The 18153-nt window shown below is 40.4% G+C and overlaps 1 protein-coding gene across 4 annotated transcripts in view; it reads left to right on the top strand.

Annotated features, from left to right (window-relative positions):
• The window catches only part of dcc (DCC netrin 1 receptor), a 1158836-nt gene that overhangs the window by 1061814 nt on the left and 78869 nt on the right, over positions 1 to 18153 (top strand). For all 4 annotated transcript variants that reach the window (XM_033033465.1, XM_033033449.1, XM_033033455.1 and 1 more), the window contains exon 22: positions 3173 to 3244. In XM_033033465.1, the coding sequence (XP_032889356.1) occupies positions 3173 to 3244 (72 nt within the window). The remainder of the gene's footprint in view (positions 1 to 3172; positions 3245 to 18153) is intronic.

Below are 18153 nucleotides of genomic sequence, written 5' to 3'. Positions count from 1 at the left end.
CTTTATGTTAGTGAGGTTGCAAGTAATGTTTACTGGAGTACCAAGTTGTAACCTAATCCATGCAGTTGTGAAAGCACTTTAGCCACAGCAGTACAGCATGTAGTGCTGCTGCCTTACATCTCCAGTACTTGTAAAATACTTCCTCCTCTTCAGGTTTACGCACTAGCCTGTGTCTTTCCTCATGTAGGCACAGCTATTTATCAGACAGTAGATCACAAATTGCATTCACACCTCCCTTCTCTCTCTCCTGCCTTTCTCTCATTCCCCCCCCCCCCCCCCCCCCCCCCCTTCGACTGAGGTGTTTGTTCAGTTTGAAGATAAAGTTATAGTTTCAGGAAAAGGGATTGGCCAGTTAAATAGATTGAAATAAGTCAAGTCAAGTCAAGTCACATTTATTTATATAGCACATTAAAAAAACAACTCTTGTTGGCCAAAGTGCTTTACATTTGTTATAAGAATAGCACAACAAAACAAACTACATACATATATACATGTAGCCCTCACTCAGAGGACATCAGGAAAGGCTTGGGAGTATAGATAAGTCTTGACTTAAAAGAGTCGATGGAGGGGGCAGTTCTGATGGGAAGGGGGATGCTGTTCCACAGTCTAGGGGCTGCAACCGCAAAGACGCGGTCGCCCCTGAGCTTATGCCTAGACCGTGGGATATTCAGCAGCCCCAAGTCGGCCGATCTGAGGGGCCTGGAGGTGGAGTGGTGGGTGAGAAGACTTTTTATGTAGGTGGGGGCAAGCCCATTGAGGGCTTTGTAGACATGGAGGAGGATCTTGAAGTTTATACGGAACCGCACAGGGAGCCAGTGGAGAGAGGGGAAGATTCAGAAGATTGTTTCTACATAAAAAGAAGATTAATTACGTTGCCTATTCCAGAGGGCTGAGATTGTTCAATCTTAAGGAAATTCACGGCTGGCCATGATAGATTTTAAGATGGTAATAGATTCATGTTTAAGAAAGGACAATAGGTGCAGGATCATTCATGATTTTATCGAATGACTGAGCTGTGAGCTCTATTCAGAGCTATATTCTATTCATTAAATTGTAACAGGAGAGAAGGGTTTGTTTGGATGATTAAGTCCATTGGAGTTCCTTGTAGACTGCTTCAGTCAATTTAATTCCCTCACTCTCTCTTTATACCCCCACACACTATTAAGCCTGAAGTTCCTATCTTAATTACCTTTTGAAACCCCTGATTGTTTTGTGCCTCTGTTTATTGAGTTCTCATTTTGTGTTTGAAAGGCATTGCCGTGAAGCTGAACAATTTGGTAAATGAACCACAGATAATTTTTGAAGTGGGGAATAGTTAGTGCGGTCTCAGCCTTTTTCACAACTCACTGCAGATTTTGCTCTTTGCAGAGCATGATATGATTCCCCTTTTGTCAGCACAAGTTTTTGTCCATTTGCCAACTCAGCAAAATTTCTAAAATACCAATTGAGACATTGAATGAAGTGATATTTGTCAGAGTTGAAGAGTGGGAGTCATGCAAGAGGAAAATAAAGAGAAACCTGCAAAGTGAAAAAAAGGATCATTGAAAATGTAACACAGCAGACCATTAAGTCTATTGAATTTCGTTTTTCACTGCAACTATATGGGCGAATTCCACTTCCACTATTTCCCTTTCTTTTCATGGAAGAGAAACTCATAAGAAAAAAAAGAGCTGGCAATAAATAGAGGAAAGCAGATAAGAAAATAAAAGAAATGTGTATTTGGCACAGAGTGAGGGCGACAAATTGGCTAAAAAGCACCAAAGATTGAGATGAGCGTAAAGTACATCATTTTGGAAGGATCCTGACCTGAAACAGAGTGAGGTCACATGCAAACTGGAGGAACACCACCTCATATTTTGCTTGGGTCTATGACAACCCAACAGTATGAACATTGAAATCTCCAATTTTAGCTCACTTCTAACAACCCCCCCCCCCCCATTTCCCTCTCCTTTCTCCCCCAGTTGTGCCCCAACTGGACTTGCACCTATTTCTCCCCTTCCCCTCCTCCTCCCACATTCCTCCATCTGGCTTCACAATTTGCAACTCTTCAAACTGCCTGTCTCACACCTTCTGCTTTAATCTCTGGTCATTGTTCCAACTATCTGCCTATCAACACCCCCCCCCCCCCCCCCCCCCAACCTGTGTCCACCAATTACCTGCCAATCATTCTTACGCCTCTCCTCTCTCCCAGCTGTTTTACCCCCTGCCCCCCCCCCCCCATTCCACCTCATTCTGTCTGACAAAGGGTGCTGTCCCAAACATCACCTATCCATGTTCTCCAGAGATGCTGTCTGACCCGCTGAGTTACTCCAGCACTCCTGAAATAGTTTCTGTCTGTTTCCCTCCACTCATACTGCCAGGCTCATTGAATTCCTGTGGATGTGAGCAATTAAACATGTGTAATGTTGTACATCCATTTATATGGAGACACCTTAAATTATGAGCAAGTGCAGAATCAATATAATCATGTATGTATGAATGTATGTAGAAAGAGAATATAAAAGCATAAGAAAATCTTTGAGGAGAACAATTCATCAAGCAGTTGATAAGGTCAGGCATGCAGAATGTACACAACAGAACGACTGTCAGAATAATTCTTCTCAATAATTCCTGACGCAACTGGATATGTTGACCATCAAAGTGATTTGGTTGTCATTCAGTAAATGTGCTCAAATCTTGATAAGATGAAAATGTCCACCTGATCTAAAGGCATCGGGTGAAATTAATTTGGGCAATCGAAAATTAGTTCCCTTCCCTTGACACTCTCACTCACAGCGATAGGAGACTAATATATGAATTAAGAAAGGTCAGATAATGTTTTTTTTAGTTTAGTTTAGTTTAGTTTAGAGATACAGTGCGGAAACAGGTCTCTAAACCCAATACCCAGATTGAAGTCATTTATGTGAAAGGTCTTCAGGATTCATGCTATCTATTTAGCTTTGGACTTGTATCAAAGGTTGAAAGACCAGTGTTGGAATGCTCCTTTAATTGGAATAACTCACATAACATACATAGTTGTGTTTGTTGGCCAGGATCCTGCATCTCCTTTTACTCACCACCAATTATTTTGTTGTTGATCAATATCATACTAGAGACTTTCTTGTTACCTGTTGTCATGTTGCCGGTAGCTACCTCCATTTGAAAGCTGTGATGTATTTTCTTTGCTCTGCAGGAAGGAGTATACATGGAGAAGGATCATTTTGGCCAGCAGATACCAACTTAATTGACAGGAGCAGCTTAAATGGTGAGTTTGTAAAATCCAACCAAAACAGCCTTGCTTTTTTATTCTCTCTCTTTATAAAAATGCTGTAGCATTGGTTCCATGAGTTTTGGAAGCCCTCTGTTATTTTGCTTTCCAGATTGGGGCCTAATCAATGAATATTGATAAACTGTTTTGTGATAGAAATTCTCACACACAGAGACCAATTCTGTTCCCATTCCGTGTTCACATCCAGCAATAGAATAGAAATGATTTATTCCCCACCGGTCCAGGGAATTATAATATAGCCCAATTTCGGTCACCCTGTTTTGAGTATAGAAGTTCGGAGGTCATGTTGCAATTGTATAAAACGTTGGTGAGACCGCATTTAGAGTATTGTGTTCAATTCTGGGCACCATGTTATAGGAAAGATGTTGTCAAGCTGGAAAGGATACAGAGATGATTTACGAGGATGTTGCCTGGACTAGAGGGTGTGAGCTATAGGGAGAGGTTGAGTAGGCTGGGACTCTATTCCCTGGAGCACATGAGGATGAGGGGTGATCTTATAGAGGTGTACAAAATCATGAGAGGAATAGATCGGGTAGATGCACTGAGTCTCTTGCCGAGAGTCGGTGAATCAAGGACCAGAGAACATAGGTTTAAGGTGAAGTTGAAAAGATTTAATAGGAATCTGTGGGGAAACTTTTTCACCCAAAGTGTGGTGGCTGTATGGAACAAGCTGCCAGAGGAGGTAGTTAAGGCAGGGACTATCCCAATGTTTAAGAAACTTAGACAGGTGCATGGATCGGACAGGTTTGTAGGTAATGGATCAAACGCAGGCAGGTGGGACTCGTGTAGCTGGGACATGTTGGCTGGTGTGGGCAAGTTGGGCCGAAGAGCCACTGTGACTATGACTCTATGCACTGGAATGCCTCCGACCCATTTAACCTTTATGCCAATAGATCAGCACACACTGAAATTATATCCATAACTGGGGATTTTAGAATAACGTTTAACATTAAAAACGCATTGCCAAACACCAGCTCTGACATTCTATCCTAGTCAACATTTTATTCAATGGCTTTTCATGCTTGGGTATAATTGATGCTATTACATGCTGCAAAGAGCACTTTTGGCCATTTAAGAAATCCTTTAGGTTTTACATTGCAGCTGAATAAATCACCTCTAGACCTTCAGATCAAATTGTAAAGAAAAAAAAAATCAATGATGGTAACTGAATTACCATCATTTAGGTTAAAATTGATTTGCGAAAAAGGCACTTTTAAAATTTTGAACTAATATTCCTGAGGACTTATTCTGAAACCAGTCTTTCTGAATGACATTTGAGAATCTGTTAACACCACGGCGACTGTCAAATTTAACCCAACCTTGCCATGTAAAGACACAGCATGAAACGTGATCTCTGAGTCCGCACATTGCCCATTTACAGTTATTCAACACTAGTCCCATTTCATTCTCCATAAATTCACTACCTGATTCTACGATTCACCTTTATTAAGATCAAATGGCAGTGGCCATTTAACCTACCAGCCCGTGGGCCTTTGGGATGTGGGAGGAAACCAGAAACCTTGAGTGAAGCCTAATGAGACACAGAGAGAAATTGCAAACTCCACACTGTTAGCACTGGAGGTCAGGATTGAACCTTGGTTGCTGGAGTTGTGAAGCAGCAGCTCGAACACCTGCACTAGTCTGCTGCTATGAACCTTTCAATTATTTACTACTCTATACTTTTTCTGCCCTACACAAAGTTTGTAGATGAAACAAATAGCTTGTTTGCAAGTTGTCTCCAGTTCTGCACTCTAATCAAGCATCAGCATCACACTTGCATTCTGGGATGATAATCCATATAAAATGGATGTTAGGATCAGAGAATTATACAGTATCAAAAGAGGCCCTCAAACCCATGTTTCTGTGCTAGCCATCAGGTATCTATCTATATTAAACCATTTTTTTCCCTAACTACTTCTCAAATATTGTGAGAGTAACTGCTTTCAATACACACTTCGGCGGTGCATTCCAAATGTCAATCACCCTGTCAGTGAAAACAAAACTCACCCTCTGCCTTCTCTTGCCAACCCACTTTCAGATCTAATATGTAGGAAGGGACTGCAGATGCTGGTTTAGATCTAATATACCAAATTCACCAATTACTCATGTGGGACACAGTCAAATAACATGGAACATATACAGCACAGGGAACAGCCTCTTTAATCCACAATGCTTATGCCGAACATGATGCCATGTTAAACTGAACTCATCTGACTCTACATGATCCATATCCCTCCATTCCCTGCACTTCCATGTGCCAATCTAACAGCCTCTTAAACACCACTATAGTATACACCTTCACCATCACCCATGACAATGCGTTCCCAGCCCCCAATACTCCCTGTATAAAAATATTTAACCTCCCCCCCCACCCCCATCTCCATTAAACTTTCCCCTTCTCATCTTACAGGTATGTCCTCTATTGTTGGAATTTTTTTCACCCAGGGAAATAGGCTCTCATTTATTGAAGTCCTTGTAGTTCTACCTACACTACCATCAACACAGTTATTTTTCTTTTAGGAAAATCTAATTATTCAGACAGGATCTCGTTTTAACAAAAGTATACTTTTGTTCAATCTCTGCACTTCAAGTAAGGATTTATCCAGACTTCCTACCACTGACGTGAGAATCAGCAACCTGTGATTACCTGACTTATCCTCACAGCCCTTCAAAGGAACCACTTTGGACTTTTGATCAGCTGGCTCCTAACTTGCGTCCTGTAAAAATTTAAAAGCCTCTGTCAGAACCCCAGTAATCTCCTGCCTTGCTGCCCCAATAACCTTAGAACTTGCCAGGACATCGAATACCTAGAATGTTTTCACAAAAGAACTGCAGATGCTGGTTTATATCAAAGATAGACACAAAGTGCTGGAGTAACTCAGTGGGTCAGGCAGCATCTCTGGAGAAAAAGGATGGGTGACATTTAGGTCCGGGACCCTTTCAGTCTGAAGAAGGGTCCTAATTGGAAACGTCACCCATCGTTTATCTCCAGAGATGGAACATATACAGCACAGGGAGCAGCCTCTTTAATCCACAATGCTTATGCCGAACATGCTTATTGCCTGCTCTTCTTCTTCTTGCAAATGAAACATAAACCAAAGCAATAATTCGATCTCAAGTGGAGCTTCACCCATGCTTCTCTGGGGAGGTCAGACCCTGGACAGCTTTTATCTGGTGAAGAGATGTAGCTGTGTAATGGAGATGAGGTTGCCTTCCACTCCTGAGACCACTTGGTGGCAATCCAGTGTGCTTTTTACCTGCTGAGTAACTCCAGAACTTTGCATCTTTCTTTTACATCTAATACCTTACCATTTATTTTCCAATATAATTTGCAATAATAGTTGCAACATCCACCTCTCTACAATTTCCAACACAACTTCCTTCTCCTTTGTGAATATTGACAAGAGGATAGAATATCATTTGTCTCCAGGGGCCAATCGCCACCTTGGCCCCCAGTTACCCTCTTTCCCGTAATGTTGTTGAAAATTCTATGTGATTTCCCTTAATTTTGTCCATTAGTGATGTTTTGCTCCCCCTCATCACCTTCCTCATTTCTTTCATAAGTGCCCCTGTACTCCCTATACTCCTGCCAAGCTGCTCCTGTTTCCAGTTCTCAAAACCAACCATAAGCTACTTTCTTTTCTTTATCCAACCCTCCATCTTCCATCACTGAATATCCACATGGCTAACATTAAGAACATGTTATATATTTGCTTCTTGCCATTAATTGATTGCAGGATGCCGTGCTATTAAGTGGTTTATTAACCGTCTTCATAAATAATGCATAAATGATCGCATGTCTCCCGTTACTCTATCTCCTTTAAACGTATTATTTCAGTGGCATTTTCTTTCCTCATTCTTTCCAGCAAAATATATCACCACATTTTCCAAGCTGGAAATAATCAAACACTGCTGCAGCCGTTCCAACTTTCATACCTGAACTATATCTGCTGAATAAGGAGTTTCAATTCTTCACGAGTTCACATTGCCTCCCTCTCCTAAATAGTGTAAGATTTATCGCCCAGTTGGTCTAGTATTAAAAGCTCCAATCTCTATTTATTTTCTCTGCAGGAGCATTAGTTCTGGTTCAGTTTCGATGAAGCCTAATCAATCTTTAAAACTAGACAAGCTTGCAAATTGTCCCATTTATTAGAATTAAGAATGTATGCCTGTCCTCCTTATACAAAGTCCCCATAATTCTGCAAGGGTAGATTCTCTATCACAAGCATCTCCTATATTTTTGTTGGTCATTCCATTAAGTTGTTGCTCATATAATAACGGGGGGCCATCCTTATCACCTTGAACCCTATGTTCTAGTCGTGTATTTAATTACTTCAAATATTGCACTATAGCTCCCCCCCTCCCTCCCACCCACATCAATTGTACTATAGCCACCTAATAGCAAGCGGGAGATAGAGGAACAGATTTTTAGATAGATTACCGAAAGATGCCAAAACACCAGGGTTGTCTTAATGGGTGACTTCAACTTCCCCAATATTGACTGGGACTTGCTGAGTGCCAAAGGCTTTGACGAAGCAGAATTTGTGGGTTAATATTCAAGAGGCATTCTTGAAACAGTATGTCGATAATCCAACCGGAGAAGGGAACATTCTGAACCTTATGTTGGGAAATGAGCCTGGGCAGGTGACTGTTGTTTCAGCGGAAGAGCTTGGTTTGGGGAAAGCCCCATCCAAGACCGCAAGAAACTGCAGCAAATGTGGATTCAGCCCAGACCATCACACAAACCAACCTCCCTTCCATTGACTCCATTTATACCTCATGCTGCTTCGGCAAGGCCTGCAGCATAATCAAGGACGAGTCACACCCTGGCCACTCCCTCTTCTCCCCTCTCCCATTGGGCAAAAGGTATAGAAGTGTGAAAATGCTGACCTCCAGATTCAGGGACAGTTTCTTCCCAGCTGTTATCAGGCAACTGAATCATCCTGCCACAACCAGAGTCCTGAGGTACTACCGGACAATCTTTAATTGGACTTTACTGGATTTTCTTTGGCTTAAACACTATTCCCTTATCATGTATCTACACACTGTGAATGGCTCGATTGTATTCATGTATTGTCTTTCCGCTGGCAAAAGCTTTTCATAGCACAACACGTGACAATAAACTAAACTAACCAAAACTAAGAACATTTGGTGATAGTAATCACAAGTGGACCATGCAGGAAAGCACTAAATTTGGAGTAAGTCTAACTACAACTTTGTTGGATAGGAGCTCGGGTGGCTATACTGGGACCAATCATGGTTGGGTAAGTCTTCAGCTGGCCTGTGAGATGCTTGCTTTCAATGCTGTGGGGGCATTGAATATAAGAGTTAGGAAGTCAGGATGCAGCTTTATAGGGCTTTGGTTGGGCCACATTTGGAGTATTGCATGTGGTTCTGCTCATCCCATTACAGGAAGGCTTTGGAAAACATGCAGAGGAGGTTTACCAGAATTATGCCTTGATTAGAGGGTATTAACTACAGGGAGTGGTTTGACAGACTTAGTTCGTTGTCTCTGGAACGCCAGAGATTGTGGGAGTATGCTGATAAAAGGATATAAAATTATGAGAAGCATAAATAGGGTGGATAGACAGAACCTTTTTCGCAGGATGGAAAAGTCAAATACCAGAGGGACCAGTTTTAAGATGAGAGAGGCAAAGTGGAATGGAGATGTGCGGTGTCACTTCATGGTGGGTGTCTGGAACGCACTGCTGGGAGTGGTAGCTGAGGCAGATATGACAGTGGCATTTAAGAGACTTTTGGAAAGGCATATAGATATGCAGGGAAGGGAGGAATATGGATTATGGGTGGTAGATAAGACTTGGCCTGGGCATCATGTTCAGCACAGATATTGTGGGCCAAAGTGCCTGTTCTTGTGTTGTAATAGCCTATGTTCTATGTACTTGTGGTACGGTCCAATTTCTACCTTTGAAACCAATCTTCAGATGCTTCCAATACACCACCAATTCAATCCACAACAAAGAGCCATTATAGAGAAACTTTAGTGGAGCAAAACTAGCAGGGTGCTTCATAGGAGCACTCTCATGTGCTCTATCACTTATCACACCGGCATCATTGAGAAGAATTTGGGATATAGGATCACAATATTGAGTATGTATAAGGAATAAAGTATGAAAGAGCGGGAAAGATAAAGATGCTTAGAGATTGGGATTTCAGAGCTTAACGTTTTAGCAGTGGAAGGTATCGCTGCCATTCTGGAAGATTCAAATAAGATTGCACACAACACTCAAAATGTGGCCAAGCCAAAGCTCCATAAAGTTGCAACATGATTTCCTGACCATTATACTCAATGCCCTGGCCAATTAAGGCAATAATACCTTACCCCTTCTTTGCAACAACTTTCTAAGTTAGAACCTAAGGTGAATGAAAATTTTGAAATAATAAAGACTATCGTCTGCAAATTAATAAAGTTTAATCTAATCTAAATTCCAATTTCCCCAATACAGCGTAAAGCGATATTTCACATTTGTTCCACAGCATTCTCCCCTGATCTGTTACTTGCTTAGAGCTGGATTTTCTTTCACACCCCCAAGTTCAAAAGAACATTTTGGCATGACAGCTAGAAAAGAACTCATTAATATTATGGAATGATTGTTTTTTGTTTACAGTTCATTATAAAAGCACCATTGGAGTTTGAATGGAAGTGTAAAGACTTCAGCTGTTTCACAGTTTTAAAGTGATAATCTGGATTTGTTGTTATGCCAACAAAATATGACTTTTATTCCTTCTGGATTTATTGTTTTATGTCAAGTCTCTTAATATACATTTTGCACTTGAATAGTACTCAGAGGTTCAGACCTCACTTGCCTTGCACTTCCAGTGCATGGTTTGTAATCCAGCAAACTGACGGAATTAAGCTCCTGTCTCTCTGTTATTTTCGAGAGTCTCAAGTGAAATGGGAACTAGTAGTGGGCAGAAGTCCAGAATGTAAAAATGCCCATTATTCTTTACTAATTTGGTAGCCTCGGTCAAGAATGAATTGTATCAAAGAATAAACTACCATACAAGTTAATTCAGGCATGCTCCACTGACGATGCCTTGAAGGCTTAATTTTACTTAGTTGTCAATTCAATATGCTTCATGTGGTAACTGTTCATTTTCCAACTGTTAGAAAACTATGTCCGTTCCATCAGTTATCTCTCTACTCTTACCGAGATTAGAATTAGTAATCAGCTGCAATCATTTAGCGCAGTTTTAGCATGTTAGGGAGAAAGTGTATGCAATTTGATAGTGCCTCTTTGGAACAAGAATTAATCATTTCATTTGTTTACTTTGCGCAATCTTAGGTTTGGAACTGTCTGAACAAAATTATTTTGAAGTAAATGACAAGTCCCCAATGTGCTGATTATTTTCGTCTCCACGAGCTGCTCTTGAATGTACTTATTCATATCTTATTCCCACATCATCTCCGAGTCCTTGGCTCTTAGAGCAGTGATGGTTACAAATTGCACATTCCAGATGTGTACAAATTGCACATTCCATTTATTGAAAATCTTTTCATTTCAAGATAGTAATATGACAATTACTCGTGCTGTGATCATTTGAAATTAAGGATCTGGAATTTACATCTTAAAAATGGCATTCAAAACAAGTAAAATAAGATGTTTTTAGTGTGGTGTTGTGAATTTTACTAACAGGTTTAAGACAGGCTAAAATGCCAGGAGCAGGATTAGATTGTGTGACAGATAGAATATATGCAGGATAAAATGATAAATGAATGGCATAATAGGGAAATAGCATGATAAATATGTGGGATGGAAGATAAATGAAATTATAGATGTAGCATAGTAGCAAATAATGACAGCAAGGTCCACAGCTGTAATGTAAACTCTTGAGGTTCCATAATTGCATTTTCATTTATTTTATTATTCTGTGTTTTATTTTGACTGGTTACAAGGATGAAATCCCATCATATTCTCAAAGTATGCTCTGTCATAAGCTTCTCCAGGACTGCATGGATATATGTAAAATTCAAGGCTGATATTTAAATTCATATGGGCAATATCTTCAGAAACATTGATAATCTATGTTGTCAAAATATTCTTCACAATAATCATCAGAAGGATTTGATATGGCCGTGTTTCTGGTACAAATTTCCTCTGGCAGGAATGCGGATTGTGAATTTGATTTGTAGCCCCTTGCAATTGTTAGAAACAGTATATAGAAAATAAAGCAACATGTGCTGACTTATACACCCACATTGCAGATATCTTTATAGGATCGTGCAATTGTTCGAATGTAAGAATTATATTCGTAAAATATCCTTGATATATAAGATATCAGCAAATATCAACATATGCTGATGTTTACCCTCAACAGTAAACATCCTCATAGGAAATTATTTTTGAAGTGTAGTCACTGTTGTAACATAGGGGATGAGGAATCCCATGTGTGCATTTTGTACACAATTTGCAGGTTTATTGGCCTCTGAAATTGCCCCTAGTTGTGTGTCAGGAGTAGATGAGAAAATGGGATAACATAGAACTAGTATGATGAATGGTCAGCATTGACTCAGTGGCTGAAGGGCCTGTTTTCATGCTGTATCTCTAAACTAAACTAAACACACAGCCCCCAAGTTCCAACAGATTTGAAGGAAACTGCGGAATAATCTTTCCTAATGTTGGTTGACCTATAAATGTTGGTCCAGTGCAGGACAACCGACTGCGAGAACATACAACTTAGTTCAGTTCAGTTTAGTTTAGAGAAACAGCGAAGAAACTAGTTCACTAGTACAGTAGATCTATGTCATTCCAGTTTCACATCCTGCACACTCGGGGCAAGTTACAGCAGCCAATTAACCTAATGCCCCTGTCCCACTTAGGAAACCTGAACGGAAACCTCTAGAGACTTTGCGCCCCACCCAAGGTTTCCGTGCGGTTCCCGGAGGTTTTTGTCAGTCCCTTCCTTCTTCCACTACCTGCAACCTCCGGCAACCACCTGCAACCTCCGGGAACCGCACGGAAACCTTGGGTGGGGCGCAAAGTCTCCAGAGGCTTCCGTTCAGGTTTCCGAAATGGGGCAGGGGCATTAGGCAGCAACTCTACCGCGGCACCACTGTGCTGCCCTGTGTCATCTCTGGAATGTGATTTGAAACTTGGCCAGCGGTAAAAGTAAATACCATTGCACTGAACCTGATGCATTTCCCTTCAATTGTGAAACTGCTAAATTATTAAAAAGGCAGCATAGTAATGCAGCAATAGAGCTGCTGCCCCACAGCACCAAAGATCATGGTTTGATCCTGACTACACGTGCTGTCTGTGCAGAGTCTGCAAGTTCTACCTGTGGGAACCAGGGTTTTCTCTGGTTCCCTCCCATATTCCAAAGACATGCAGGTATGTAGGTTAATTGGCTTCTGTTAATTGTCCCTACTATGTAGGATGAAAAGGTGGGATAATATAGAACTAGTGTGCGGGTGATCACAGCATGGACTTGATGGGCCAAAGGGCTTGTTTCCATGCTGTATCTCTAAAGTCAACTATCTCTCAACTAAACTTTTAAGCTATACTGTTTTGTGGTTTCCATTCAACTAAACTAAACAAAACTACTGAAGAGAGACACAAAATGCCGGAGTAACTCAGTGGGACAGGGAGCATCTCTGGAGGTCCGGACATTACTCATTCCTTCTCTCCAGAGATGCTGCCTGTCCCGCTGAGTTATTTCAGCTCATTTTTTTGTCCTTCTTCAGTTTAAATCAGCATCTGCAGTTCATTCCTAAACTAAACATTTTCTGGAACATTCTGATAGATGGATAGAAGCTAGTTTTTCTCGACATATTAAGGCAGGATTTCCAGGTCAATGACACCCAGATGTACTTGCATTTTGAGTAGTATTACATTACCCACCTAATTGTTCAGTGCCCAGGACTCCTCTGCCTGTCTCATCCATTTATCAAACTCCATCTGAGAACAATTTTCTATCCACGTAACCAGGCCAGATTCTCCAAAGTGGGTGTCCTCCAGATGTGCTTCTGCATCTACATCTTGCAATGTGAAAAACTGAGTTTTAGGCGCCAAGAATTCACAATTATCGCTTCATAATGTTTGAGCATTTTTAAGCTCACCTCATTGAGGTCTGCCCTTGTTTTCTTTTTCATTTGATGGATCTTCTAGCACTGGTATAAATCAGCTTAAAAGTTGAAAAGCTTCTCCAATGTTGCAGACCCAAACCATGCTGTACCTGATGTGTTGTACATGAATGGTGTGTAGCTGAGTTAAAACCTGAAATGGTTCTGAGATTTGTTGGATTGTTTATGCAGATTTATATCAATTTAAAGTTCCTGTCAGGTCAGGAGATTCTAGGTCCTTTCTTGACCATTAAAAAAGTGTTAGAATGGGTGATACTGAGAAGCGATAAAAGTGGTTGCAACCATATCAATAAACTCCAGGCCACAATGACCACCAGAAGAGCACAGCAAAGCTGGATCCAGATTAAAGATGACTCAGTCTGGAAAGAGTCTCGATCCAAAACGTCACCGATTGCCCTATCTCCAGATATGCTGCCTGTCTCATTGAGTTCCTCTACTATTTTGTGCCTATCTTCGGTGCAAACCAGCATCTGCAGTTCCTTCCTACACATAAAGATGACCATGCAAAGACTGCATAAATGGGTTCCTTTGATCTGGGTGTTCCAGTATTATTACACAATGTATTGCTGCTGAATATAAAACAGTTAATGGGTACGAATCTGCAGTATACCCTTATGGAATTCAAATGTGTTCCATTGCTGAAATATTGGCTTGATCAGCAGTAACCTGTGAAGGACACATTTTCTTTTGGATGTTTGCAGATTCATTTCTATCTCTTTAGTTCAAGCAGAGACTCACTTAGCAAATCTTGTCCCAGACCTTGCTGGGATGAGTTGGTTCCAGTGGATAATCTACGTGATGGGAAAATAAACCTTAATTTCCTCCAGTGCAATGGAGAAACAAAAACATCCAATTTTATGATACAAATTATATTGATGGCTGAAAATTGTCTTGCAGATGTACATTGACCGGGTTTTGCCTAATTGAATCATGTGTACTTATAAACACATTTAAAATGATATGAATATAAGGGAATAACAGGGTATGTAGATTTAACATGAACTGGAGCATCAAGCCTAGATGGGAAACAGGATGAACATATACAGGATGAACATATTTTAAGGGACAGAAGTTTAGGGGTAACATGAGGGGGAACTTCTTTACTCAGAGAGTGGTAGCGGTGTGGAATGAGCTTCCAGTGCAAGTGGTGGCGGCAGGTTCGTTGGTATCATTTAAAAATAAATTGGATAGGCATATGGATGAGAAGGGAATGGAGGGTTATGGTATGAGTGCAGGCAGGTGGGACTAAGGGAAAAAAGTTGTTCGGCACGGACTTGTAGGGCCGAGCTGGCCTGTTTCCGTGCTGTAATTGTTATATGGTTATATGGTTATACAGTAAATACAATTTAAGACTGAATGCTTTCCTCAGTTATGTTTCTTGAAAGAGCAAAGGAAACGATATGACCCTTCCTGGTGTGACTATGCTTTTAATAACAGGCTTATTTTGCTCGGTTACAGCACGGTTGTTAAGATTTTGAAACCACAGAGGACTGCAGCAGTGATGAGATGAGGGAAGAGATTCAGTGGGCAGTGTCAGGATGGCTGAAGACTTTATCACGGAGAGTGCTCAAATCTGGAGATGCAGAACAAAAATGAGTATCAGACTATTGCAGGCTAAAGGGTAGTGTGTAGGACTGGATGCGAGAAAGTGATATAACTGGGTGATTTTTTTTTAAATGATGATATCATATGCCAAGTGACTGAAGCAAAAAGTAGGCAGACTAGTCCACAATTGGATGTGCCTGAAGGAAGTTTTCATGATTTGGTGATTATTTGTGTTGAAACTCTATGAAGAAGCCAGACCTGTGGTTATGAAAATAATAAACAAGCATTTCACCAGTTGTTGAAGTTTATTAGTATCAGGGGAGGGGAATATTTGGTGATGAACAGTGAATTTAGCTGCAATTAAGGCAGTACAATTGAGACACCCCAAACAGAGGAAACATTATCTGTGCATATTCTTGTCAATCCCCATAACAATTTATTTATGTTCAAATGGAATCACCTTGGTGTTCTGAATTCAAGAGAGGGTTGGGCCAGCCTAATTATAGGATTAATTAGCTGGCCCATCACAAAAATATACCACAAAGTTATTCCCAATCGCATTAGATCTATTTTGAACAATATATTGTGCTGTGCCCTATTAAAGTCCTTCTGAAAATCAAATATACCACATACTTTTATCTAATCTACTAGTTTAGAAAAATCTCCGTTTCTTTCAGTGTCTCATTCACACTCCATCTGCTCTTGTGCACAATGTCTGTGAAGTTTATTGTGTCTTCTGTAAGGACAGACACAAAATTCCATTTTTGTTTATTCCCCCATTTAATTTCTCCTAATTCAGTCTAAAAGGGACCAGTGAATTTCTGCTAATCTTTCCTTTTTTGCAAATCTATCAAAGCTTTTATAGCATATTTTTGTGGTTCCTGCGACATCACCCTCGTATCCTGCCTTCCCTTTCCTTGCCAATGGCTTTGCCCATTTTTTCTGAATTCTGAAGGTTTTGCAATCCTCAAGTTTAGTACTCTTAATCCTATTTGACAACATTACATGCTATTTATCTTGATCTAATACTATTCTTAAATTCTCTTGTTCACCAAGATTGGACCATTTTGCCATCAGAATTTTGTCACTTGAGGGAATATTTATTTGGTATGAGTATTAATTTCTTAAAAGTTTAGGCATTGCTTGTTGGCTGTAACACCTTTTTAAATATATATTTTTTCCAATCTACCATTCATGCCACTATAGTATGATCACTATTCCCCCAAAGACTCCTTAACTATATGGCTGCGAATTGGCACTTTATTGGTTTTTCAGCATTACCAAACAAAAAAACACATTGTGTTATATGGTTATATGGGTATACATTTGACATACTAGTCTAATGCAATTCACCTAACAAATGGGTTTTTACCATGAGTTTTACAACAGTGTGGCCAACCTCTCAAAATATAAATGTGCTGTGCTTGTGCCGGTGTTAGCGGCAAGATGGCCAACAAGAAAATTTACTTGTCCAAATTTGAGATTGCTGAGGAATGCTTCTGGGAACCTGCTGTGTTCTTTCTCTCTACTAAATCCACGTCAGCCTCTCTTCCTCTGCCAATGCAAGTGGCTCTAAGGTTCCCTGGTTTTAGACCATTTGAATTCATGTCCAAGACTTGAGTACAATACACATACGATAAGACACATGCTATTTTTATCATAGAGGTTTAACACGAATGGGGTGTGTATTAACATACTTTTATAACTGTAGATTGTGAAGAAAATATCTTTTGAAAGTTAAATATCAATGAAGATAAAAAGTGCCCCGGAATTTGGACTATGATAGAAATTTGATGAAAATGGAGATTTGCTTCCTCATTCTGTGTTTACTTCTAGAATTCACGACAGCAATTATCTCCAAGGAATCACTAGGCCTTCACTAGAGCATCCAAATTATTATTCATGGCTTTAGCTGGAAGTTATAAGAGATAAAATTGGTCCATTGGAGAGACAGAGTGGACAGCTATCTGCAGAGCCAAAAGAGATGGGGGAGATATTGAACAATGTATTTTCTTCGGTATTCACCAAGGAGAAGGATATTGAATTATGTGAGGTAAGGGAAACTAGTAGAGTAGCTATGGATACTATGAGGTTCAAAGTAAAAGAAGTACTGACACTTTTGAAAAATATACAAGTGGATAAGTCTCCAGGTCCTGACAGGATATTCCCTAGGACATTGAGGGAAGTTAGTGTAGAAATAGCCGGGGCTATGACAGAAATATTTCAAATGTCATTAGAAACGGGAATAGTCCCCGAGGATTGGCGTACTGCGCATGTTGTTCCATTGTTTAAAAAGGGTTCTAAGAGTAAACCTAGCAATTATAGACCTGTTAGTTTGACTTCAGTGGTGGGCAAATTAATGGAAAAGATACTTAGAGATAATATATATAAGCATCTGGATAAACAGGGTCTGATTAGGAACAGTCAACATGGATTTGTGCCTGGAAGGTCATGTTTGGCTAATCTTCTTGAATTTTTTGAAGAGGTTACTAGGGAAATTGACGAGGGTAAAGCAGTGGATGTTGTCTATATGGACTTTAGTAAGGCCTTTGACAAGGTTCCTCATGGAAGGTTGGTTAAGAAGGTTCAACTATTGGGTATAAATGCAGGGATAGCAAGATGGATTCAACAGTGGCTGAATGGGAGAAGCCAGAGGGTAATGGTGGATGGCTGTTTGTTGGGTTGGAGGCAGGTGACTAGTGGGGTGCCTCAGGGATCTGTGTTGGGTCCTTTGTTGTTTGTCATGTACATCAATGATCTGGATGAAGGTGTGGTAAATTGGATTAGTAAGTATGCAGATGATACCAAGATAGGGGGTGTTGTGGATAATGAAGAGGATTTCCAAAGTCTACAGAGTGATTTAGGCCACTTGGAAAAATGGGCTGAAAGATGGCAGATGGAGTTTAATGCTGATAAATGTGAGGTGCTACACCTTGGCAGGACAAATCAAAATAGGACGTACATGGTAAATGGTAGGGAATTGAAGAATACAGTTGAACAGAGGGATCTGGGAATAACTGTGCATAGTTCCTTGAAGGTTGAATCTCATATAGGTAGGGTGGTAAAGGAAGATTTTGGTATGCTAGCCTTTATAAATCAGAGCATTGAGTATAGAAGCTGGGATGTAATGTTAAAATTGTACAAGGCATTGGTGAGACCAAATCTGGAGTATGGTGTACAATTTTGGTCGCCCAATTATAGGAAGGATGTCAACAAAATAGAGAGAGTACAGAGGAGA

The sequence above is a fragment of the Amblyraja radiata genome, chromosome 1 (assembly GCF_010909765.2).
Source record: "Amblyraja radiata isolate CabotCenter1 chromosome 1, sAmbRad1.1.pri, whole genome shotgun sequence".
NCBI lineage: Eukaryota > Metazoa > Chordata > Chondrichthyes > Rajiformes > Rajidae > Amblyraja > Amblyraja radiata.
Note: the sequence above shows the minus strand (reverse complement) of the source record. Positions and strands in the feature narration are given on the sequence as shown.